At 55.3% G+C, this 27,699-nt stretch overlaps 1 protein-coding gene across 1 annotated transcript; it reads left to right on the top strand.

Annotated features, from left to right (window-relative positions):
• The first annotated feature begins 5,386 nt into the window (after positions 1-5,386).
• Positions 5,387-25,522, top strand: LOC144742268 (uncharacterized). The gene is made up of 4 exons (XM_078624739.1): positions 5,387-5,472; positions 10,058-10,216; positions 16,560-16,775; positions 21,515-25,522. Exons 2-4 carry the CDS (start codon positions 10,075-10,077, stop codon positions 22,324-22,326), a joined length of 1,170 nt encoding a protein of 389 aa, XP_078480865.1. The 5' UTR covers positions 5,387-5,472; positions 10,058-10,074; the 3' UTR covers positions 22,327-25,522.
• Positions 25,523-27,699: the final 2,177 nt, after the last annotated feature.

Below are 27,699 nucleotides of genomic sequence, written 5' to 3'. Positions count from 1 at the left end.
GGGCAGACCCAGCAGGTGCCACGGGTTGACTGACCGAGATGACCGAGATGACTGGCTGATGCACCACCTGTGCCCCCTACTGTGCCAACTTGCTGTGCTTTAGCCACCCGGCGCTCCGCTCGTTGTTGTGAGCGTCGCTCCTCCGCCCTCCGTTGTTGTTGGAGGGCGACTGCCTCCAACTGCCCAGTAGCGTCCTTCACGAGCCTCCTCCGCAGAGACCGATCTTGACACCGCTGGTACCAGTCATCGGCAAGTCCACTCAGCTCCACGTCCTCCTGTACCACATCACTCCATCTCTTCTCTAGCCCGTGCCGCGCCCGTTTAGCCCCCTCGATCCGGCCAAACAAAAGCTGTTTAGGCAATGCGGTGGCTGGGCATGCGGGCTACATGACCCAGCCTGTCGGAGGAGCTCACCGATGGGACTTTGCCCAGATATTTCAAGGATTTGTGAGCTCCTCACACAATCCAGCCTGGTTAAACCCAGGATGGATCGTAGGCAGGCCAGCCTAAATGTTTCTAACCGGCGAAGATGCTCCATTAGGGGGGTCAACGTTTCGCAAGCGTAGAGAAGGGAGGGAATGACTGTGGCCGAGAAGACCTGAAGCTTCGTGCGGAGCGACAGACCAGGTAGCTTCCACACAGCAGCGTTACGCAACCGATGAAAAGATATTGCCGCTCGACTGATTCGGAGCGAGACCTCTGCTGTTAAACCGGAGCCGGTCATGAGCACACTGCCCAGGTATGGGAAACTCTCCACTCTCTCCACAACTGCCCCATCACCGATTGGGAGTTGTGGGGGTGGAGTGTCCGATGGTACAAAATACCCAGGCAGGTGCTTAGTTTTGGTGGGGCTGATGGTAAGGCCCCATCTCTTGGTGGCAAGCTCCAGTCTCAGCAGCAGCGTCTCCAACTCCTCCTCTGAGTGAGCCACAATTACCAGATCATCGACATGCATAACGTGGTTGACCAATAGGGAGCCATCGCTTGACCGCACCCGGGCATCGATCAGCCTCCCATTGTATCTGTATCAAATTGAAATTCCTCCGGTAGAGCTATTGAAGACTTCACGAACTACGTGGTCAAAATAGATGTTAAATAATGTGGGAGCCAGAGGACATCCCTGTCGCACCCCAAGGTGAACAGGGAATGCCTCTGACTCCCGGCCACAAAGTTTTACCCGGGCCCGCTCACCATCATGAAGGTCCTTAATGATCGTGAGCAGAGGGTCAGGGATTCTGAAAGCAGGTAGAACAACCCAGAGCCCAGGCCTACTGATGGTATTGTAGGTCTTGACCAGGACACACACACATACACACACACACAGACACACAGACACACACACAGACACACAGAGACACACACAGACACACACACAGACACACACAGACACACACAGACACACACACAGACACAACAACAACAACAACCGCCATTCGCCACTAAGTGGCGGTGACGTCACCACGACGCTTGTGCCAGGCCATGTGCACCCTGAGGCCACGTGAAGTGTCGAACGCCCGCTGGCAGGAGGTCACGGGGCAGACCCAGCAGGTGCCACGGGTCGACTGACCAAGATGACCGAGATGACTGGCTGATGCACCACCTGTGCCCCCTGCTGTGCCAACTTGCTGTGCTTTAGCCACCCGGCGCTCCGCTCGTTGTTGTGAGCGTCGCTCCTCCGCCCTCCGTTGTTGTTGGAGGGCGACTGCCTCCAACTGCCCAGTAGCGTCCTTCACGAGCCTCCTCCACTGAGGCCGATCTTGACACCGCTGGTACCAGTCATCGGCAAGTCCACTCAGCTCCACGTCCTCCTGTACCACATCACTCCATCTCTTCTCTAGCCCGTGCCGCGCCCGTTTAGCTCCCTCGATCCGGCCGAACAAAAGCTGTTGAGGCATGCGGTGGCTGGGCATGCGGGCTACATGACCCAGCCAACGCAGCCTTGCCTGCCGGAGGAGCTCACTGATGGGACTTTGCCCAGATCTTTCAAGGACTTGTGAGCTCCTCACACAATCCAGCCTGGTCCGGCAAAACAACCTCCTACCTCCTCGCGGTGCCGGACGGGCAACACTGTCGTGGGCAGTGCTGTGGGGGGGGGGCCAATGCCCATTGGCCCTCTCCCCTCATGGCGTCTGTGACCACCACAGTGGCTAAACGGGGGCTCTGGACGGGTGCGAGGGGCTGGTAACCCCTCCACCTTCAATTAACCACCACTAAACTACGAATTAAACACACAGACACACACACAGACACACACACAGTCACACACAGTCACACACAGACACACACAGACAGACACAGACACACACAGACACACACACAGACACACACACAGACACACACACAGTCACACACAGACACACACAGACAGACACACACAGACACACACACACAGACACACACAGAGACAGACACACACAGACACACACAGACACACACAGACACACAGACACACACACAGACACACACACAGACACACACAGACACACACAGAGACACACACACAGACACACACAGAGACACACTCTATGTGTGTGTGTGTCTCTCCGCGTGTCTCTCTGTAGGTGTATCGACCGCCGCCTCTGGGCTCACGTTGACCTGTCGCACCGACGGCCGACGGCGGTGACGGCGGTGACGGCGGTGAAGGCGATGAGGGTGGCGGTGAGGGCATCGTCCTCACCCTCCTCACCCTCCTCCTCACCCTCCTCCTCACCCTCCTCACCCCGCTCACCATCGCCGGTGTCCTCGTCGTCCGGCGTCGTGCTCCGTGGCGTCGTGCGGAGGCAGCCGCTCTCGCTGGACATCTCGCGTTGCCCCCTCTCACTCGCCCAGCTCGGCTGGCTCACAGCCAGGCTGCCAGGTGCTGCTCGCTTGCTCATTCACGCTCACACTCGCTCATTCACACTCGCTCGCTCACACTCGCTCACTCACTCAATCACACTCACACTCGCTCACACTCGCTCGCTCACACTCACTCGCTCACTCGCTCACTCGCTCACGCTCGCTCATTCACACTCGCTCGCTCACACTCGCTCACTCACTCAATCACACTCACACTCGCTCACACTCGCTCACACTCGCTCGCTCACACTCACTCACACTCGCTCGCTCACTCACTCACTCGCTCACACGCTCACTCGCTCACACTCGCTCACTCACACTCACACTCGCTCGCTCACACTCGCTCACTCTCACTCGCTCACACTCGCTCACACTCACTCACACTCTCACTCACACTCTCACTCACCTTCTCGCTGGACATCTCGCGTTGCCCCCTCTCACTCGCCCAGCTCGGCTGGCTCACAGCCAGGCTGCCAGGTGCTGCACCCTCACTCACACTCACACTCGCTCATTCACACTCGCTCGCTCACACTCGCTCACTCACTCAATCACACTCACTCACTCACACTCGCTCACACACTCGCTCACACTCGCTCGCTCACACTCACTCACACTCGCTCGCTCACTCACTCGCTCGCTCACTCACTCACTCGCTCACTCACTCGCTCACTCACTCACTCGCTCACTCACACTCGCTCACTCACACTCGCTCGCTCACACTCGCTCACACTCGCTCATTCACACACTCGCTCACTCACACTCGCTCACTCGCTCACACTCACTCTCACTCGCTCACTCTCACTCGCTCGCTCACACTCGCTCACTCTCACTCGCTCGCACTTGCTCACACTCACTCACACTCTCTCACACTCGCTCACACTCGCTCACTCGCTCACACTCGCTCACACTCGCTCACACTCGCTCACACTCGCTCACTCACTGTATCACTCACTCACACTCGCTCACTCGCTCACACTCGCTCACACTCACTCACACTCACTCACACTCGCTCACACTCTCACTCACTCACCTTCTCGCTGGACATCTCGCGTTGCCCCCTCTCACTCGCCCTGCTCGGCTGGCTCACAGCCAGGCTGCCAAGTGCTGCACCCTCACTCACACTCACACTCGCTCATTCACACTCGCTCGCTCACACTCGCTCACTCACTCAATCACACTCACTCACTCACACTCGCTCACACACTCGCTCACACTCGCTCGCTCACACTCACTCACACTCGCTCGCTCACTCACTCACTCGCTCACTCACTCACTCATTCACACTCGCTCGCTCACACTCGCTCACTCACTCAATCACACTCACTCACTCACACTCGCTCACACACTCGCTCACACTCGCTCGCTCACACTCACTCACACTCGCTCGCTCACTCACTCACTCGCTCACTCACTCACTCATTCACACTCGCTCGCTCACACTTGCTCGCTCACCTTTACTCACTTGCTCACTCACACTCGCTCACTCACTCACACTCAATCACTCACCCGCTCACTCGCTCACTCACTCGCACTCACACTCACTCGCTCACACTCGCTCACTCACCTTTACTCACTTGCTCACTCACACTCGCTCACTCACTCACACTCAATCACTCACCCGCTCACTCGCTCACTCAGCCGCACTCACACTCACTCGCTCACTCACTCACTCACTCACTCGCTCGCTCACTCGCACTCACGCTCGCTCACTCACTCGCTCGCTCGCTCGCTCACTCGCACTCACGCTCGCTCACTCACTCGCTCGCTCACTCACTCACTCGCTCGCTCACTCACTCGCTCGCTCACTCTCTCGCTCACTCACTCGCTCTCTCGCTCACTCGCTCGCTCACTCACTCACTCGCTCACTCACTCGCTCGCTCACTCACTCGCTCGCTCACTCACTCGCTCGCTCGCTCGCTCACTCACTCACTCGCTCACTCACTCGCTCGCTCGCTCACTCACTCGCTCACTCACTCGCTCACTCACTCACTCGCTCGCTCACTCGCTCGCTCGCTCACTCGCTCGCTCACCTCGCTCGCTCGCTCACTCCCTCGCTCGCTCGCTCACTCACTCACTCGCTCGCTCGCTCGCTCGCTCACTCCCTCGCTCACTCACTCGCTCACTCACTCACTCGCTCGCTCACTCGCTCGCTCACTCGCTCGCTCGCTCACTCCCTCGCTCGCTCGCTCACTCACTCACTCGCTCGCTCGCTCGCTCGCTCACTCCCTCGCTCACTCACTCGCTCACTCACTCACTCACTCGCTCACTCACTCGCTCGCTCGCTCACTCGCTCGCTCGCTCACTCGCTCACTCACTCACTCGCTCGCTCACTCACTCGCTCACTCGCTCGCTCACTCACTCGCTCGCTCACTCACTCACTCGCTCGCTCACTCACACTCGCTCACTCACACTCACACTCGCTCACTCACTCACTCACTCGCTCGCTCACTCACACTCGCTCACTCACACTCACACTCGCTCGCTCACACTCGCTCACACTCGCTCACTCACTCACTCACACTCGCTCACACTCGCTCACACTCTCACTCACACTCTCACTCACCTTCTCGCTGGACATCTCGCGTTGCCCCCTCTCACTCGCCCAGCTCGGCTGGCTCACAGCCAGGCTGCCAGGTGCTGCACCCTCACTCACACTCACACTCGCTCATTCACACTCGCTCGCTCACACTCGCTCACTCACTCAATCACACTCACTCACTCACACTCGCTCACACACTCGCTCACACTCGCTCGCTCACACTCACTCACACTCGCTCGCTCACTCACTCGCTCGCTCACTCACTCACTCGCTCACTCACTCGCTCACTCACTCACTCGCTCACTCACACTCGCTCACTCACACTCGCTCGCTCACACTCGCTCACACTCGCTCATTCACACACTCGCTCACTCACACTCGCTCACTCGCTCACACTCACTCTCACTCGCTCACTCTCACTCGCTCGCTCACACTCGCTCACTCTCACTCGCTCGCACTTGCTCACACTCACTCACACTCTCTCACACTCGCTCACACTCGCTCACTCGCTCACACTCGCTCACACTCGCTCACACTCGCTCACACTCGCTCACTCACTGTATCACTCACTCACACTCGCTCACTCGCTCACACTCGCTCACACTCACTCACACTCACTCACACTCGCTCACACTCTCACTCACTCACCTTCTCGCTGGACATCTCGCGTTGCCCCCTCTCACTCGCCCTGCTCGGCTGGCTCACAGCCAGGCTGCCAAGTGCTGCACCCTCACTCACACTCACACTCGCTCATTCACACTCGCTCGCTCACACTCGCTCACTCACTCAATCACACTCACTCACTCACACTCGCTCACACACTCGCTCACACTCGCTCGCTCACACTCACTCACACTCGCTCGCTCACTCACTCACTCGCTCACTCACTCACTCATTCACACTCGCTCGCTCACACTTGCTCGCTCACCTTTACTCACTTGCTCACTCACACTCGCTCACTCACTCACACTCAATCACTCACCCGCTCACTCGCTCACTCACTCGCACTCACACTCACTCGCTCACACTCGCTCACTCAATCACTCACCCGCTCACTCGCTCACTCAAGCCGCACTCACACTCACACTCGCTCACTCACTCACTCACTCGCTCGCTCACTCACGCACTCACGCTCGCTCACTCACTCGCTCGCTCGCTCGCTCACTCGCACTCACGCTCGCTCACTCACTCGCTCGCTCACTCACTCGCTCACTCACTCGCTCACTCTCAGCTCACTCCTCGCTCACTCTCACTCTCTCGCTCACTCACTCACTCGCTCACTCACTCGCTCGCTCACTCACTCGCTCGCTCACTCACTCGCTCGCTCGCTCGCTCACTCACTCACTCGCTCACTCACCTCGCTCGCTCTCACGCTCTCCTCGCTCACTCACTCGCTCACTCACTCACTCGCTCGCTCACTCGCTCGCTCGCTCACTCGCTCACTCGCCATCGCTCGCTCGCACACTCCCTCGCTCCTCGCACTCGCTCACTCACTCACTCACTCGCTCGCTCTCGCTCGCTCGCTCACTCCCTCGCTCACTCACTCGCTCACTCACTCACTCGCTCCTCACCTCGCTCTCGCTCACTCGCTCGCTCACTCGCTCGCTCGCTCACTCGCCTCGCTCGCTCGCTCCGCTCGCTCACTCACTCACTCGCTCGCTCTCGCTCTCGCTCACCTCCCTCGCTCACTCACTCGCTCACTCACTCACTCACTCGCTCACTCACTCACTCGCTCGATCGCTCGCTCACTCGCTCGCTCGCTCACTCGCTCACTCACTCACCTCGCTCACTCACTCTCACTCGCTCACTCACTCGCTCACTCGCTCGCTCACTCACTCGCTCGCTCACTCACTCACTCGCTCGCTCACTCACACTCGCTCACTCACACTCACACTCGCTCACTCACTCACTCACTCGCTCGCTCACTCACACTCGCTCACTCACACTCACACTCGCTCGCTCACACTCGCTCACACTCGCTCATTCACACACTCGCTCACTCACACTCGCTCACTCGCTCACACTCACTCTCACTCGCTCACTCTCACTCGCTCGCTCACACTCGCTCACTCTCACTCGCTCGCACTTGCTCACACTCACTCACACTCGCTCACACTCGCTCACACTCGCTCACTCGCTCACACTCGCTCACACTCGCTCACACTCGCTCACTCACTGTATCACTCACTCACACTCGCTCACTCGCTCACACTCGCTCACACTCACTCACACTCACTCACACTCGCTCACACTCTCACTCACTCACCTTCTCGCTGGACATCTCGCGTTGCCCCCTCTCACTCGCCCTGCTCGGCTGGCTCACAGCCAGGCTGCCAAGTGCTGCACCCTCACTCACACTCACACTCGCTCATTCACACTCGCTCGCTCACACTCGCTCACTCACTCAATCACACTCACTCACTCACACTCGCTCACACACTCGCTCACACTCGCTCGCTCACACTCACTCACACTCGCTCGCTCACTCACTCACTCGCTCACTCACTCACTCATTCACACTCGCTCGCTCACACTTGCTCGCTCACCTTTACTCACTTGCTCACTCACACTCGCTCACTCACTCACACTCAATCACTCACCCGCTCACTCGCTCACTCACTCGCACTCACACTCACTCGCTCACACTCGCTCACTCACCTTTACTCACTTGCTCACTCACACTCGCTCACTCACTCACACTCAATCACTCACCCCGCTCACTCGCTCACTCACTCGCACTCACACTCACTCGCTCACACTCGCTCACTCACCTTTACTCACTTGCTCACTCACACTCGCTCACTCACTCACACTCAATCACTCACCCGCTCACTCGCTCACTCACTCGCTCACCCCGCTCACTCTCTCACTCACTCACTCACCTGCTCACTCTCTCACTCACCCACTCACCCGCTCACTCGCTCACTCACCCACTCTCTCACTTACTCACTCTCCCCCTTCACTCTCCCTCACTCTCTGTTGACTATGCTGGCGGTAGTGGTGGTGGTGGTGGTGATGATGGTGGTGATGGTCGTGGTGGTTATGGTGGTGGCGATGATGATGACAGTGGTTGTGGTGACGTTGGTTGTGGTGGTGTTGGTGGTGGTGACACTGGTGGTTGTGGTGGTGGTGATGATAATGGTGGTGGTGCCGGTGGTGGTGATGCTGGTGGTGGTGGTGATGATTGTGGTGGTTGTGATGGTGACGATGGTTGTGGTTGTGTTGGTGGTGGTGACTGGTTGTGGTGGTGCTGGTGGTGATGATGGTGATGATGGTGATGGTAGTGATGGTGATGATGATGGTGGTGGTGGTTGTAGTGATGGTAGTGATAGTGGTGGTGGTGATGATGATTGTGGTGGTGACGATGGTTGTGGTTGTGGTGGTGGTGGTGGTGTTGACACTGGTGGTGGTGGTGGTGGTGATTGTGATGATGGTGGTTGTGGTGGTGATGGTGGTGTTGACAACTGTTGTGGTGGTGGTGTTGACACTGATGGTTGTGGTGGTGGTTGTGGTGGTTGTGTTGGTGGTGGTGGTGGTTGTGGTGGTGTTGACACTGGTGGTGGTGGTGGTGGTGGTTGTGATGGTGGTGGTTGTGGTGGTGTTGACACTGGTTGTTGTGGTGGTGGTGGTTGTGGTGGTGCAGGCCTACAGGTGCTCTGCATGCCGTGTGGTGGCGATGATGATTGTGGTGGTTGTGATTGTTGTTGTGGTGGTGATGGTGGTGAAACTGGTTGTTGTGGTGGTGGTGATTGTGGCGGTTGTGATGGTTGTTGTGGTGGTGATGGTGGTGATGGTGGTGATGGTGGTGGTGGTGGTGACGATGATTGTGGTGGTGGTGGTTGTGGTGTTGACACTGGTTGTAGTGGTTGTGGTGATGATGATTGTGGTGGTTGTGATGGTTGTTGTGGTGTTGACACTGGTGGTGGTGGTGGTGGTGACGATGATCGTGGTGGTGGTGGTGGTGACACTGGTGGTGGTGGTGGTGGTGACACTGGTTGTTGTGGTTGTTGTGGTGGTGGTTGTGATGGTTGTTGTGTTTGCAGGCCTTCAGGTGCTCAGCATGCCGTGCTCCTCGTGGGTGAGTGTGGTGTTGACACTGGTTGTTGTGGTGGTGGTGGTGTTGACACTGGTTGTTGTGGTGGTGGTGTTGACACTGGTTGTGGTGGTGGTGGTTGTTGTGGTGGTGGTGGTGTTGACACTGGTTGTGGTGGTGGTGGTGGTGTTGACACTGGTTGTTGTGGTGGTGGTGTTGACACTGGTTGTGGTGGTGGTGGTGTTGACACTGGTTGTGGTGGTGGTGGTTGTTGTTGTGGTGGTGGTGTTGACACTGGTTGTGGTGGTGGTGGTTGTTGTGGTGGTGGTGGTGTTGACACTGGTTGTGGTGGTGGTGGTGGTGGTGGTGGTGGTGTTGACACTGGTTGTGGTGGTGGTGACACTGGTTGTGGTTGTGGTGGTTGTGGTTGTGGTGGTGGTGACACTGGTTGTGGTGGTTGTGGTTGTGGTGGTGGTGGTGGTGCAGGCCTCCAGGTGCTCAGCATGCCGTGCTCCTCATGGGCGAGTGTGATGGTGGTGGTGGTGGTAGTGGTGTTGACACTGGTTGTTGTGGTTGTGGTGGTTGTGGTTGTGGTGGTGGTGACACTGGTTGTGGTGGTTGTGGTTGTGGTGGTGGTGGTGGTGCAGGCCTCCAGGTGCTCAGCATGCCGTGCTCCTCATGGGCGAGTGTGGCCGCGTTGGTCGGCACTCGCTGCGCTCTTCGCTCGCTCGACCTCAGCTGGACTCACGGCGTGAGGGACGCTCAGCTGAGGGATCTACTCAGCACAGCACCAGACCCACGGCCTGGTTAGTAGCGCCACAACCACCACAACCATCACCACAACCACCACAACCATCATCACAACCACTACCATCATCACAACTACTACCACAACCACCACTTCACGGCGTGAGAGACGCTCAGCTGAGGGACTTGCTGAGCACCGCTCCAGATCCACGGCCTGGTTAGTAGCGCCACAACCACCACAACCACCACCACAACCACCACAACCATCATCACAACCATCACAACCACCACCACAATCGTCACAACCACCACCACAACCATGACCATCACAGCCACTACCACGACCATCACTACCACCACTAACACAGCCATCATCACAACCACCACAACCACTACCACAACCACCATCACAACCATCATCACAACCACCACCACAACCACCATCACAACCACCATCACAACCACCATCACAACCATCATCACAACCACCACCTCACGGCGTGAGAGACGCTCAGCTGAGGGATCTGCTGAGCACAGCACCAGATCCACGGCCTGGTTAGCAACGCCACAACCACCACAACCATCACCACAACCACCACAACCATCATCACAACCACTACCATCATCACAACCACTACCATCATCACAACTACTACCATCATCACAACTACTACCACAACCACTACCATCATCACAACCACTACCATCATCACTACCATCATCACAACCACAACCACCACCACCACCATCATCACAACCACCACCACCACCACCTTCACACACACACACCACCACCGTCACACACACACCACCACCGTCACACACACCGTCACACACACACTACCAACACCACCGTCACACACACCGTCACACACACACTACCACCACCACCGTCACACACACCGTCACACACACACTACCACCAGCACCGTCACACACACCCCATCACCACCGTCACACACACACACCACCACCATCACTCACACACCGTCACACACACACCATCACCATCACACACACACACCACCATCACACACACACCATCACCACCGTCACACACACACCATCACCACCACCGTCACTCACACACCGTCACACACACACACCACCACCGTCACTCACACACCGTCACACACACACCATCACACACACACCACCACCGTCACACACACCACCTTCACACACACACACCACCACCACCATCGTCACACCACCACCACACACACCACCTTCACACACACACACCACCACCACCATCGTCACACCACCACCACACACACCACCGTCACACACACACACCACCACCACCATCGTCATACACCACCACCACACACACCACCGTCACACACACACACACTACCACCATCACACACACACCACCGTCACACACACACACCACTACCACCGTCAAACACACACCACCACCATCACACACACACCACCGTCACACACACACACCACTACTACCACCGTCACACACACCATCACACACACCACCACCACCGTCACACACACACACCACCACCACCGTCACACACACCACCGTCACACACACACACACCACCACCACCGTCACACACACCACCACCACCGTCACACACACCACCACCGTCACACACACACACCACCAACGTCACACACACACCACCACCACCAACACACACACACCACCATCACACACACACACCACCACCGTCACACACACACACCACCATCACACACACACACCACCACCATCACACACACACCACCACCACCAACACACACACCACCACCACCATCACACACACACACCATCACACACACACACACACACCACCACCGTCACACACACCACCAACGTCACACACACACACCACCAACGTCACACACACACCACCAACACACACACACCACCATCACACACACACACACCATCACACACACACACCACCATCACACACACCATCACACACACACACACCACCACCGTCACACACACACACCACCAACGTCACACACACACCACCACCATCACACACACCACCAACGTCACACACACACCACCACCACCAACACACACACACCACCATCACACACACACACCATCACACACACACCACCACCACCAACACACACACACCACCATCACACACACACACCATCACACACACACCACCACCGTCACACACACACACCACCAACGTCACACACACACCACCACCATCACACACACACACACACCACCAACGTCACACACACACCACCACCACCAACACACACACACCACCATCACACACACACACCACCACCAACACACACACACCACCATCACACACACCATCACACACACACACCACCACCGTCACACACACCACCAACATCACACACACACCACCACCATCACACACACACACCACCAACGTCACACACACACCACCACCACCAACACACACACACCACCATCACACACACACACCATCACACACACACCACCACCACCAACACACACACACCACCATCACACACACACACCATCACACACACACACCACCACCGTCACACACACACACCACCAACATCACACACACACCACCACCATCACACACACACACACCACCACCGTCACACACACACACCACCACTACCACCACCACCGTCACACACACACACACCACTACTACCACCGTCATACACACACCACCCACTCTACCCCCCCCCCCCCCAAGGTGAGACACAGCCGGTGTGGCCGCGTCTGCGTGGGCTGTCACACACACACCACCACCGTCACACACCATAACACACCCACCGTCACACACACACCACCACCACCATCACACACACACACCACCACCACCGTCACACACACACACCACCAACATCACACACACACCACCACCACCATCACACACACACACCACCACCACCGTCACACCTCCCCCTCTACCCCCCCCCCCCCCAGGCGAGACCCAGCCGGCGTGGCCTGTCACACACACCACCGTCACACACACACACACCACCACCATCACACACACACACACCACCACCATCACACACACACACACCACCACCGTCACACACACACCACCAACGTCACACACACACCACCAACACACACACACCACCATCACACACACACCACCACCATCACACACACACACCACCACCATCACACACACCACCACCGTCACACACACACACCACCACTACCACCACCACCGTCACACACACACACACCACTACTACCACCGTCATACACACACCACCCCCTCTACCCACCCCCCCCCCCAAGGTGAGACACAGCCGGTGTGGCCGCGTCTGCGTGGGCTGTCACACACACACCACCACCGTCACACACCATAACACACCCACCGTCACACACACACCACCACCATCACACACACACACCACCACCACCGTCACACACACACCACCATCACACACACACACCACCACCACCGTCACACCTCCCCCTCTACCCCCCCCCCCCCCCAGGCGAGACCCAGCCGGCATGGCCTGTCACACACACCACCATCACACACACACACACCACCACCATCACACACACCACCACCACCGTCACACCTCCCCCTCTACCCCCCCTCAAGTGAGACCCAGCCGGCGTGGCCTGTCACACACACCACCATCACACACACACACCACCACCACCGTCACACACACCACCACCATCACACACACACCACCACCATCACACACACACCACCACCACCACCGTCACACACACACACCACCACCGTCACACACACACACCACCGTCACACACCACCACCATCACACACACACACCACTACTACCACCGTCACACACACACACCACTACTACCACCGTCACACACACCATCACACACACCACCACCACCGTCACACACACACACCACCACCACCGTCACACACACCACCGTCACACACACACACCACCACCACCGTCACACACACACACCACCATCACACACACCACCACCATCACACACACACACCACCAACGTCACACACACACCACCACCACACCAACACACACACACCACCATCACACACACACACCACCACCGTCACACACACACACCACCAACACACACACACCACCATCACACACACACACCACCACCGTCACACACACACACCACCATCACACACACACACCACCACCATCACACACACACCACCACCACCAACACACACACACCACCATCACACACACACACCATCACACACACACACCACCACCGTCACACACACCACCAACGTCACACACACACCACCACCACCAACACACACACACACCACCATCACACACACACCATCACACACACACCACCAACACACACACACCACCATCACACACACACGCCATCACACACACACACACCACCACCGTCACACACACACACCACCAACGTCACACACACACCACCACCATCACACACACACACCACCAACGTCACACACACACCACCACCAACACACACACACCACCATCACACACACACACCATCACACACACACCACCACCACCAACACACACACACCACCAACACACACACACCACCATCACACACACACACCATCACACACACCACCAACGTCACACACACACCACCACCATCACACACACACACCACCAACGTCACACACACACCACCATCACACACACACACCATCACACACACACCACCAACACACACACACACACCACCAACACACACACACCACCATCACACACACACACCATCACACACACCACCACCGTCACACACACCACCAACGTCACACACACACCACCACCGTCACACACACACACCACCAACGTCACACACACACCACCAACACACACACACCACCATCACACACACACCACCACCAACACACACACACCACCATCACACACACACACCATCACACACACACCACCACCGTCACACACACCACCAACATCACACACACACCACCACCATCACACACACACCACCACCATCACACACACACCACCAACGTCACACACCACCACCAACACACACACCACCACCAACACACACACACCACCATCACACACACCACCATCACACACACACACCATCACACACACACCACCACCACCAACACACACACACCACCATCACACACACACACCATCACACACACACACACCACCACCGTCACACACACACACCACCAACGTCACACACACACCACCACCATCACACACACATACCACCAACGTCACACACACACCACCACCACCAACACACACCACCACCATCACACACACACACCACCACCGTCACACACACACACCACCACTACCACCACCACCGTCACACACACACCACCACCATCACACACACACCACCACCATCACACACACCACCACCACCGTCACACACACACACCACCACCGTCACACACACACACCACCGTCACACACACCACCACCATCACACACACACACCACCACCACCACCGTCACACCTCCCCCTCTACCCCCCCCCCCCTGGCGAGACACAGCCTGCGTGGCCGCGTCTGCGTGGGCTGTCACACACACACCACCGTCACACACCATAACACACTCACCGTCACACACACACACCACCACCACCATCACAAACACACACACCACCACCACCGTCACACCCCCCCCTCTACCCCCCCTCAAGTGAGACCCAGCCGGCGTGGCTTGTCACACACACCACCGTCACACACACACCACCATCACACACACCACCACCATCACACACACACACCACCATCACACACACTACCACCATCACACACACACACCACCATCACACACACCACCACCATCACACACACACACCACCATCACACACACTACCACCATCACACACACCACCACCGTCACACACACACCACTACTACCACCGTCACACACACACCACCACCATCACACACACCACCACCGTCACACACACACCACCGTCACACACACCACCACCGTCACACACACACCACCACCATCACACACACACACCACTACTACCACCGTCACACACACCATCACACACACCACCATCACACACACACACCACCACCACCGTCACACCTCCCCCTCTACCCCCCCCCCCCCCAGGCGAGACACAGCCGGCGTGGCCGCGTCTGCGTGGGCTGTCACACACACACCACCGTCACACACCATAACACACCCACCAGCACACACACACACCACCACCACCGTCACACCTCCTCCTCTACCCCCCCTCAAGTGAGACCCAGCCGGCGTGGCCTGTCACACACACACCACCGTCACACACACACCACCACCACCATCACACACACACACACCACCACCATCACACACACACCACCACCACCATCACACACACACACCACCACCATCACACACACACACCACCACCACCGTCACACCTCCCCCTCTACCCCCCCCCAGGCGAGACACAGCCTGCGTGGCCGCGTCTGCGTGGGCTGCTGGAGCTGCGTGTGCGTGGCGCCGACATCACGGACGCCTCGCTGGGGGAGCTGGGCGCACGCTGCCCGCAGCTTCGCATCCTGGACCTGTCGTTCTGCACACACCTCACGGACTCCGGCGTGGAAACCCTCGCTGCCTCGCCCGCAGGGAGCTGTCTACACACGCTGTGCCTCACCGGTGGGACACACAGACACACAGAGACACGCAGAGACACACACAGAGACACAGAGACGCGCAGAGAGACACACGCAGACAGATACACACACAGACACACACCTCACGGACTCCGGCGTGGAAACCCTCGCTGCCTAGCCCGCGGGGAGCTGTCTACACACGCTGTGCCTCACCGGTGGGACACACAGACACATGCAGAGACACAGAGACACACACACAGACACACAGACACACACACAGATACACAGATACAGATACACAAACACACAGATACACAGACACACACACACACATACACAGATACACACACAGACACACACACAGATACACAGATACAGATACACAGACACACAGACACACACACACACAGATACACAGATACAGACACACACACAGAGACACACAGACACACACACAGAAAGAGACACGCAGACACACAGACACACACACAGATACACACGCACAGACACACACAGAGACACACAGACACACACACAGACACACACGCACAGACACACACAGAGACACACAGACACACAGACACACACAGAGACACACAGACACACAGACACACACACAGACACACAGATACACACACAGACACACACACAGACACACACAGACACACACAGACACTGGGTCTCACCGGTGAGACGCATGTGCGGACACTGTGTGTGTGTGTATAAATTGTGTCTGTATAATCTGTGTGTCTGTGTGTGTGTGTGTCACTGTGTGTGTGTGTGTAACCTGTGTGTGTGTGTAATCTCTGTGTGTGTGTGTCTGTGTGTGTGTGTGTAACCTGTGTGTGTGTGTAATCTCTGTGTGTGTGTGTGATCTATGTGTGTGTGTGTCTGTGTGTGTGTGTGTAATCTCTGTGTGTGTGTGTAATCTCTGTGTGTGTGTGTGATCTCTGTGTGTGTGTAACCTGTGTGTCTGTGTGTGTGTGTGATCTCTGTGTGTGTGTGATCTCTGTGTGTGTGTGTGATCTCTGTGTGTGTGTAACCTGTGTGTCTGTGTGTGTGTGTGATCTCTGTGTGTGTGTAACCTGTGTGTCTGTGTGTGTGTGTGATCTCTGTGTGTGTGTGATCTCTGTGTGTGTGTGTGATCTCTGTGTGTGTGTGATCTCTGTGTGTGTGTAACCTGTGTGTCTGTGTGTGTGTGTGATCTCTGTGTGTGTGTGTGATCTCTGTGTGTGTGTGATCTCTGTGTGTGTGTGTGATCTCTGTGTGTGTGTAACCTGTGTGTCTGTGTGTGTGTGTGATCTCTGTGTGTGTGTGTGATCTCTGTGTGTGTGTGTGATCTCTGTGTGTGTGTGATCTCTGTGTGTGTGTGTGATCTCTGTGTGTGTGTGATCTCTGTGTGTAACCTGTGTGTCTGTGTGTGTGTGTGATCTCTGTGTGTGTGTGATCTCTGTGTGTGTGTGTGATCTCTGTGTGTGTGTGTGATCTCTGTGTGTGTGTGATCTCTGTGTGTGTGTGATCTCTGTGTGTGTGTGATCTCTGTGTGTGTGTGTGATCTCTGTGTGTGTGTGATCTCTGTGTGTGTGTGTGATCTCTGTGTGTGTGTGATCTCTGTGTGTGTGTGTGATCTCTGTGTGTGTGTGATCTCTGTGTGTGTGTGTGATCTCTGTGTGTGTGTGATCTCTGTGTGTGTGTGGTCTCTGTGTGTGTGTGTCTGTGATCTCTGTGTGTGTGTGTGATCTCTGTGTGTGTGTGTCTGTGATCTCTGTGTGTGTGTGTGATCTCTGTGTGTGTGTGATCTCTGTGTGTGTGTGTGTGATCTCTGTGTGTGTGTGATCTCTGTGTGTGTGTAATCTCTGTGTGTGTGATCTCTGTGTGTGTGTGATCTCTGTGTGTGTGTGTGTGATCTCTGTGTGTGTGTGATCTCTGTGTGTGTGTGATCTCTGTGTGTGTGATCTCTGTGTGTGTGTGATCTCTGTGTGTGTGTGTGTGATCTCTGTGTGTGTGTGATCTCTGTGTGTGTGTGATCTCTGTGTGTGTGTGTGATCTCTGTGTGTGTGTGTCTGTGATCTCTGTGTGTGTGTGACCTGTGTGTCTGTGTGTGTGTGTGATCTCTGTGTGTGTGTCATCTCTGTGTGTGTGTGTAACCTGTGTGTGTGTGTGATCTCTGTGTGTGTGTGTGTGTGATCTCTGTGTGTGTGTGTGTGTGATCTCTGTGTGTGTGTGTGTGATCTCTGTGTGTGTGTGTAATCTCTGTGTGTGTGTGTGTGTGATCTCTGTGTGTGTGTGTGTGATCTCTGTGTGTGTGTGTGATCTCTGTGTGTGTGTGTGATCTCTGTGTGTGTGTGTGTGATCTCTGTGTGTGTGTGGTCTCTGTGTGTGTGTGTGATCTCTGTGTGTGTGTGATCTCTGTGTGTGTGTGATCTCTGTGTGTGTGTGTGTGATCTCTGTGTGTGTGTGATCTCTGTGTGTGTGTGATCTCTGTGTGTGTGTGTGTGATCTCTGTGTGTGTGTGATCTCTGTGTGTGTGTGTGTGATCTCTGTGTGTGTGTGTGTGATCTCTGTGTGTGTGTGATCTCTGTGTGTGTGTGTGTGTGATCTCTGTGTGTGTGTGATCTCTGTGTGTGTGTGTGATCTCTGTGTGTGTGTGATCTCTGTGTGTGTGTGTGTGATCTCTGTGTGTGTGTGTGATCTCTGTGTGTGTGTGTGTGTGATCTCTGTGTGTGTGTGGTCTGTGTGTGTGTGTGTAATCTCTGTGTGTGTGTGTAATCTCTGTGTGTGTGTGTGATCTCTGTGTGTGTGTGTCTGTGTGTGTGTGTGTAATCTCTGTGTGTGTGTGTAATCTCTGTGTGTGTGTGTGATCTCTGTGTGTGTGTAACCTGTGTGTCTGTGTGTGTGTGTGATCTCTGTGTGTGTGTGATCTCTGTGTGTGTGTGTGATCTCTGTGTGTGTGTAACCTGTGTGTCTGTGTGTGTGTGTGATCTCTGTGTGTGTGTAACCTGTGTGTCTGTGTGTGTGTGTGATCTCTGTGTGTGTGTGATCTCTGTGTGTGTGTGTGATCTCTGTGTGTGTGTGATCTCTGTGTGTGTGTAACCTGTGTGTCTGTGTGTGTGTGTGATCTCTGTGTGTGTGTGTGATCTCTGTGTGTGTGTGTGATCTCTGTGTGTGTGTGATCTCTGTGTGTGTGTGTGATCTCTGTGTGTGTGTGATCTCTGTGTGTAACCTGTGTGTCTGTGTGTGTGTGTGATCTCTGTGTGTGTGTGATCTCTGTGTGTGTGTGTGATCTCTGTGTGTGTGTGTGATCTCTGTGTGTGTGTGATCTCTGTGTGTGTGTGATCTCTGTGTGTGTGTGTGATCTCTGTGTGTGTGTGATCTCTGTGTGTGTGTGTGATCTCTGTGTGTGTGTGTGTGATCTCTGTGTGTGTGTGATCTCTGTGTGTGTGTGGTCTCTGTGTGTGTGTGTCTGTGATCTCTGTGTGTGTGTGTGATCTCTGTGTGTGTGTGTCTGTGATCTCTGTGTGTGTGTGTGATCTCTGTGTGTGTGTGATCTCTGTGTGTGTGTGTGTGATCTCTGTGTGTGTGTGATCTCTGTGTGTGTGTGTGTGATCTCTGTGTGTGTGTGATCTCTGTGTGTGTGTGATCTCTGTGTGTGTGTGTGTGATCTCTGTGTGTGTGTGATCTCTGTGTGTGTGTGTGTGATCTCTGTGTGTGTGTGATCTCTGTGTGTGTGTGTGTGATCTCTGTGTGTGTGTGATCTCTGTGTGTGTGTGTGTGATCTCTGTGTGTGTGTGATCTCTGTGTGTGTGTGTGTGATCTCTGTGTGTGTGTGATCTCTGTGTGTGTGTGTGTGATCTCTGTGTGTGTGTGATCTCTGTGTGTGTGTGTGTGATCTCTGTGTGTGTGTGTGATCTCTGTGTGTGTGTGTGTGATCTCTGTGTGTGTGTGATCTCTGTGTGTGTGTGTGATCTCTGTGTGTGTGTGATCTCTGTGTGTGTGTGATCTCTGTGTGTGTGTGTGTGATCTCTGTGTGTGTGTGTGATCTCTGTGTGTGTGTGTGTGTGATCTCTGTGTGTGTGTGGTCTCTGTGTGTGTGTGTGTGATCTCTGTGTGTGTGTGATCTCTGTGTGTGTGTGTGTGATCTCTGTGTGTGTGTGTGTGATCTCTGTGTGTGTGTGTGATCTCTGTGTGTGTGTGATCTCTGTGTGTGTGTGTGTGATCTCTGTGTGTGTGTGTGATCTCTGTGTGTGTGTGATCTCTGTGTGTGTGTGTGTGATCTCTTTGTGTGTGTGTGTGGTCTCTGTGTGTGTGTGTGTGATCTCTGTGTGTGTGTGTGTGATCTCTGTGTGTGTGTGTGTGATCTCTGTGTGTGTGTGTGTGATCTCTGTGTGTGTGTGTGATCTCTGTGTGTGTGTGATCTCTGTGTGTGTGTGATATCTGTGTGTGTGTGTGTGTGATCTCTGTGTGTGTGTGTGATCTCTGTGTGTGTGTGGTCTCTGTGTGTGATCTCTGTGTCTGTGTGTGTGTGATCTCTGTGTCTGTGTGTGTGTGATCTCTGTGTGTGTGTGATCTCTGTGTCTGTGTGTGTGTAACCTCTGTGTGTGTGTGTCTGTGTGTAACCTGTGTCTGCGTGTGTCTGTGTCCATGCTGCCCACGTCTCTCCCCGCGCTCGCTGTCCGCTCTCTCGCCGTGTCCGCGTCTCCATGTTCTGTGTGTGTGTGTAACCTCTGTGTGTGTGTGTCTGTGTGTAACCTGTGTCTGTGTGTAACCTGTGTCTGTGTCCAGGCTGCCCACGTCTCTCCCCGCGCTCGCTGTCCGCTCTCTCGCCGTGTCCGCGTCTCCGTGTTCTGTGTGTGTGTGTGTGTAACCTCTGTGTGTGTGTGTCTGTGTGTAACCTGTGTCTGTGTGTGTGTGTGTCTGTGTACAGGCTGCCCACGTCTCTCCCCGCGCTCGCTGTCCGCTCTCTCGCCGTGTCCGCGTCTCCGTGTTCTGGACGTACGACGCTGCCCACTCATGGACCCCACCGCCTGCAACTCCAGCCAGTCCAACAACCCCAAGCTCACCATCCTGCACTAGCTCTACACTACACTACTACACTATACACTACTACACTATACACTACTACACTATACACTACTACACTATACACTACTACACTATACACTACTACACTACACTCTACACTACTACACTACACTACTACACTATACACTACTACACTATACACTACTACACTATACACTACTACACTATACACTACTACACTATACACTACTACACTATACACTACTACACTATACACTACTACACTATACACTACTACACTATACACTACTACACTACTACACTATACACTACTACACTATACACTACTACACTATACACTACTACACTATACACTACTACACTATACACTACTACACTATACACTACTACACTATACACTACTACACTATACACTACACTATACACTACTACACTATACACTACTACACTACACTCTACACTACTACACTATACACTACTACACTATACACTACTACACTATACACTACACTATACACTACTACACTACACTCACTCACACACACGTTTGAGGCTGAGTCGACCTAGGGGAGGTCCAGGACCCCACTCACTCGCACGCACGTACCAGCAGCACACCACACGGAGAGAGTGCGTATCCTGGTGTTCACAGTAGCAATGGCAATTTGTACATTCTAACATAGTGTAGAGTCCACACACACTAACACACTCCAACCCTGAGACCCGGTCTCCCTGAGTCTCTCACCCTGAGACCCGGTCTCCCTGAGTCTCCCACCCTGAGACCCAGTCTCCCTGAGTCTCTCACCCTGAGACCCGGTCTCCCCGAGTCTCTCACCCTGAGACCCGGTCTCCCTGAGTCTCTCTCACCCTGAGACCCCGGTCTCCCTGAGTCTCTCACCCTGAGACCCGGTCTCCCTGAGTCTCTCACCCTGAGACCCGGTCTCCCCGAGTCTCCCTCCCCTGCAGCAGTTGACCGCCAAGAGAGACCCCCAGCAAGGCCAGGGCCAGGCCAAGTCGGGCGAGTGTTAGGATTAGCGCCGGGCCAGGGTTAGAGCGATAGTTAGGCCCAAGGTTAGGCCTCAAGTCAGGCCCAGGGCCAGAGTTAGGGCCAAGGTTAGGCCCAGGGCTTGGCTAGGCCAGGGTTAGGGTTAGGGTCAAGGTTAGGGCCAGGGTTAGAACCAAGCTCAAAGGTGAGGCCCAGGCTTATGGCCCAGGCTTATGGCCCAGGCGTATGGCCCAGGCTTATGGCCCAGGCGTATGGCCCAGGCGTATGGCCCAGGCGTATGGCCCAGGCTTATGGCCCAGGCTTATGGCCCAGGCTTAGAAGCAGGGCCCAGGGTTAGAGCCAGGCCCATGGTTAGGCCACAGTGGCCGCGTGTGTAGAGAGTGTCCATGGGGCGAGTTGTAGCAACTGTGTGGGGTGAGGGGTGTGGGATTCCCAGAGGATCGGTCTGGGGCTCCCTGTCACTTGGTCGCGGGTTTACTTCGTGTCGGCAGTCTGCGCCCCATCCCATCTCTCTCTCTTTGTGTTATTCTAACATCGCCCCATCTCTCTCTCTCTTTGTGTTATTCTAACATCGCCCCATCTCTCTCTCTCTCTTTGTGTTAATCTAACATCGCCCCATCTCTCTCTCTCTTTCTGTTAATCTAACATCGCCCCATCTCTCTCTCTCTTTCTGTTAATCTAACATCGCCCCATCTCTCTCTCTCTTTCTGTTAATCTAACATCGCCCCATCTCTCTCTCTTTCTGTTAATCTAACATCGCCCCATCTCTCTCTCTCTTTGTGTTAATCTAACATCGCCCCATCTCTCTCTCTCTTTCTGTTAATCTAACATCGCCCCATCTCTCTCTCTCTCTTTCTGTTATTCTAACATCGCCCCATCTCTCTCTCTCTTTCTGTTATTCTAACATCGCCCCATCTCTCTCTCTCTTTGTGTTAATCTAACATCGCCCCATCTCTCTCTCTTTGTGTTAATCTAACATCGCCCCATCTCTCTCTCTCTTTCTGTTAATCTAACATCGCCCCATCTCTCTCTCTCTTTCTGTTATTCTAACATCGCCCCATCTCTCTCTCTCTTTCTGTTATTCTAACATCGCCCCATCTCTCTCTCTCTTTCTGTTAATCTAACATCGCCCCATCTCTCTCTCTTTCTGTTAATCTAACATCGCCCCATCTCTCTCTCTCTTTCTGTTAATCTAACATCGCCCCATCTCTCTCTCTCTTTCTGTTAATCTAACATCGCCCCATCTCTCTCTCTCTTTCTGTTATTCTAACATCGCCCCATCTCTCTCTCTCTCGCTCTGTTAATCTAACATCGCCCCATCTCTCTCTCTCTTTCTGTTATTCTAACATCGCCCCATCTCTCTCTCTCTCTGTTAATCTAACATCGCCCCATCTCTCTCTCTTTCTGTTAATCTAACATCGCCCCATCTCTCTCTCTCTTTGTGTTAATCTAACATCGCCCCATCTCTCTCTCTTTCTGTTAATCTAACATCGCCCCATCTCTCTCTCTCTTTCTGTTAATCTAACATCGCCCCATCTCTCTCTCTCTGTTAATCTAACATCGCCCCATCTCTCTCTCTCTCTTTCTGTTATTCTAACATCGCCCCATCTCTCTCTCTCTGTTAATCTAACATCGCCCCATCTCTCTCTCTCTCGCTCTGTTAATCTAACATCGCCCCATCTCTCTCTCTCTCTGTTAATCTAACATCGCCCCATCTCTCTCTCTTTCTGTTAATCTAACATCGCCCCATCTCTCTCTCTCTTTGTGTTAATCTAACATCGCCCCATCTCTCTCTCTTTGTGTTAATCTAACATCGCCCCATCTCTCTCTCTCTTTCTGTTATTCTAACATCGCCCCATCTCTCTCTCGCTCTGTTAATCTAACATCGCCCCATCTCTCTCTCTCTTTCTGTTATTCTAACATCGCCCCATCTCTCTCTCTCTTTCTGTTAATCTAACATCGCCCCATCTCTCTCTCTCTTTCTGTTAATCTAACATCGCCCCATCTCTCTCTCTCTTTCTGTTAATCTAACATCGCCCCATCTCTCTCTCTCTTTCTGTTAATCTAACATCGCCCCATCTCTCTCTCTCTCTCTGTTATTCTAACATCGCCCCATCTCTCTCTCTCTTTCTGTTAATCTAACATCGCCCCATCTCTCTCTCTCTCTCTCTGTTAATCTAACATCGCCCCATCTCTCTCTCGCTCTGTTAATCTAACATCGCCCCATCTCTCTCTCTCTTTCTGTTATTCTAACATCGCCCCATCTCTCTCTCTCTTTCTGTTAATCTAACATCGCCCCATCTCTCTCTCTCTTTCTGTTAATCTAACATCGCCCCATCTCTCTCTCTCTTTCTGTTATTCTAACATCGCCCCATCTCTCTCTCTCTTTCTGTTAATCTAACATCGCCCCATCTCTCTCTCTCTTTCTGTTAATCTAACATCGCCCCATCTCTCTCTCTCTTTCTGTTATTCTAACATCGCCCCATCTCTCTCTCTCTTTCTGTTAATCTAACATCGCCCCATCTCTCTCTCTCTTTCTGTTACTCTAACATCGCCCCATCTCTCTCTCTCTTTCTGTTAATCTAACATCGCCCCATCTCTCTCTCTCGCTCTGTTAATCTAACATCGCCCCATCTCTCTCTCTCGCTCTCTCTCTCCATTGCTCAACTAGTTATCTCTTCATCTCGCTCCATCTATTGCGTTCGTTTACGCGGTCGCGTTTCTAACGCCCCCCCCCCCTTGCCCCCCCCCCCTTGCCCCCACCACCCCCCCCCCTTGCCCCCACCACCCCCCCCCCCTTGCCCCCACCACCCCCCCCCCCCTTGCCCCCACCCTTCCCCCCCCCACCCCCCCCTTGCCCCCACCCTTCCCCCCCCCACCCCCCCCTTGCCCCCACTACCCCCCCCTTGCCCCCACCACCCCCCCCCCTTGCCCCCACTACCCCCCCCCCTTGCCCCCACTACCCCCCCCTTGCCCCCACCCTTCCCCCCCCCACCCCCCCCCTTGCCCCCACCCTTCCCCCCCCCCTTGCCCCCACCACCCCCCCCCCCTTGCCCCCACCACCCCCCCCCCCTTGCCCCCACCACCCCCTCCCTTGCCCCCACCCTTCCTTCACCCCCCCCCTTGCCCCCACCCTTCCCCCCCCTTGCCCCCCCCCACCAATCCCACGACCCCACGTGACCCAATGACCAGGTTTCTCCACTGCTGGTGGCCTCTGAAAACCCCCTCAACTCGTGTGAACTTTGACCTTTAACCCCCTCAGCACCTTCCCCCCCCCCCCACTAACCCCTCCCACCCACTAACCCCCTCCCACCCCTAAGCTCGTCACTGATTGGTTCGGACTCCGCGTTGTAAATAGAGTAACACCCCCCCCCACTCCCCCCGCGTGTCACGTGACTGAATAAACGGCCCCCACCCTCGTTTTTTGACAAACCCTGAAGTCCTGCCTCTTGACTTGAGGGTCTGGGTTCAACACCGGGTCTGGGTGTCTCTCTCTCTCTCTCAGGGGGTTCACGATGGCCGTGTCAGAGACGCTGAGAGCCTGGGTTCAACACCGGGTCTGGGTGTCCCTCTCTCTCTCTCTCAGGGGGTTCACGATGGCCGTGTCAGAGACGCTGAGAGCCTGGGTTCAACACCGGGTCTGGGTGTCTCTCTCTCAGGGGGTTCACGATGGCCGTGTGAGAGACGCTGAGAGCCTGGGTTCAACACCGGGTCTGGGTGTCTCTCTCTCAGGGGGTTCACGATGGCCGTGTCAGAGACGCTGAGAGCCTGGGTTCAACACCGGGTCTGGGTGTCTCTCTCTCTCAGGGGGTTCACGATGGCCGTGTCAGAGACACTGAGAGTCTGGGTTCAACACCGGGTCTGGGTGTCTCTCTCAGGGGTTTCACGATGGCCGTGCCAGAGACGCTGAGAGCCTGGGTTCAACACCGGGTCTGGGTGTCTCTCTCAGGGGGTTCACGATGGCCGTGCCAGAGACGCTGAGAGCCTGGGTTCAACACCGGGTCTGGGTGTCTCTCTATCTCAGGGGGTTCACGATGGCCGTGTCAGAGACGCTGAGAGCCTGGGTTCAACACCGGGTCTGGGTGTCTCTCTCTCTCTCAGGGGGTTCACGATGGCCGTGCCAGAGACGCTGAGAGCCTGGGTTCAACACTGGGTCTGGGTGTCTCTCTCTCTCTCAGGGGGTTCACGATGGCCGTGCCAGAGACGCTGAGAGCCTGGGTTCAACACCGGGCCTGGGTGTCTCTCTCTCTCTCAGGGGGTTCACGATGGCCGTGCCAGAGACGCTGAGAGCCTGGGTTCAACACCGGGTCTGGGTGTCTCTCTCTCTCTCTCAGGGGGTTCACGATGGCCGTGTCAGAGACACTGAGAGCCTGGGTTCAACACCGGGCCTGGGTGTCTCTCTCTCTCTCAGGGGGTTCACGATGGCCGTGTCAGAGACACTGAGAGCCTGGGTTCAACACCGGGTCTGGGTGTCTCTCTCTCTCAGGGGGTTCACGATGGCCGTGCCAGAGACGCTGAGAGCCTGGGTTCAACACCGGGTCTGGGTGTCTCTCTCAGGGGGTTCACGATGGCCGTGTCAGAGACGCTGAGAGCCTGGGTTCAACACCGGGTCTGGGTGTCTCTCTCTCTCAGGGGGTTCACGATGGCCGTGTCAGAGACACTGAGAGCCTGGGTTCAACACCGGGTCTGGGTGTCTCTCTCTCTCTCTCAGGGGGTTCACGATGGCCGTGCCAGAGACGCTGAGAGCCTGGGTTCAACACCGGGTCTGGGTGTCTCTCTCTCTCTCAGGGGGTTCACGATGGCCGTGTCAGAGACGCTGAGAGCCTGGGTTCAACACCGGGTCTGGGTGTCTCTCTCTCTCTCAGGGGGTTCACGATGGCCGTGTCAGAGACGCTGAGAGTCTGGGTTCAACACCGGGTCT

This window comes from Lampetra planeri, unplaced genomic scaffold, assembly GCF_965212315.1.
Source record: "Lampetra planeri unplaced genomic scaffold, kcLamPlan1.2.h2 scaffold_949, whole genome shotgun sequence".
In the NCBI taxonomy this organism is placed as follows: domain Eukaryota; kingdom Metazoa; phylum Chordata; class Hyperoartia; order Petromyzontiformes; family Petromyzontidae; genus Lampetra; species Lampetra planeri.
Note: the sequence above shows the minus strand (reverse complement) of the source record. Positions and strands in the feature narration are given on the sequence as shown.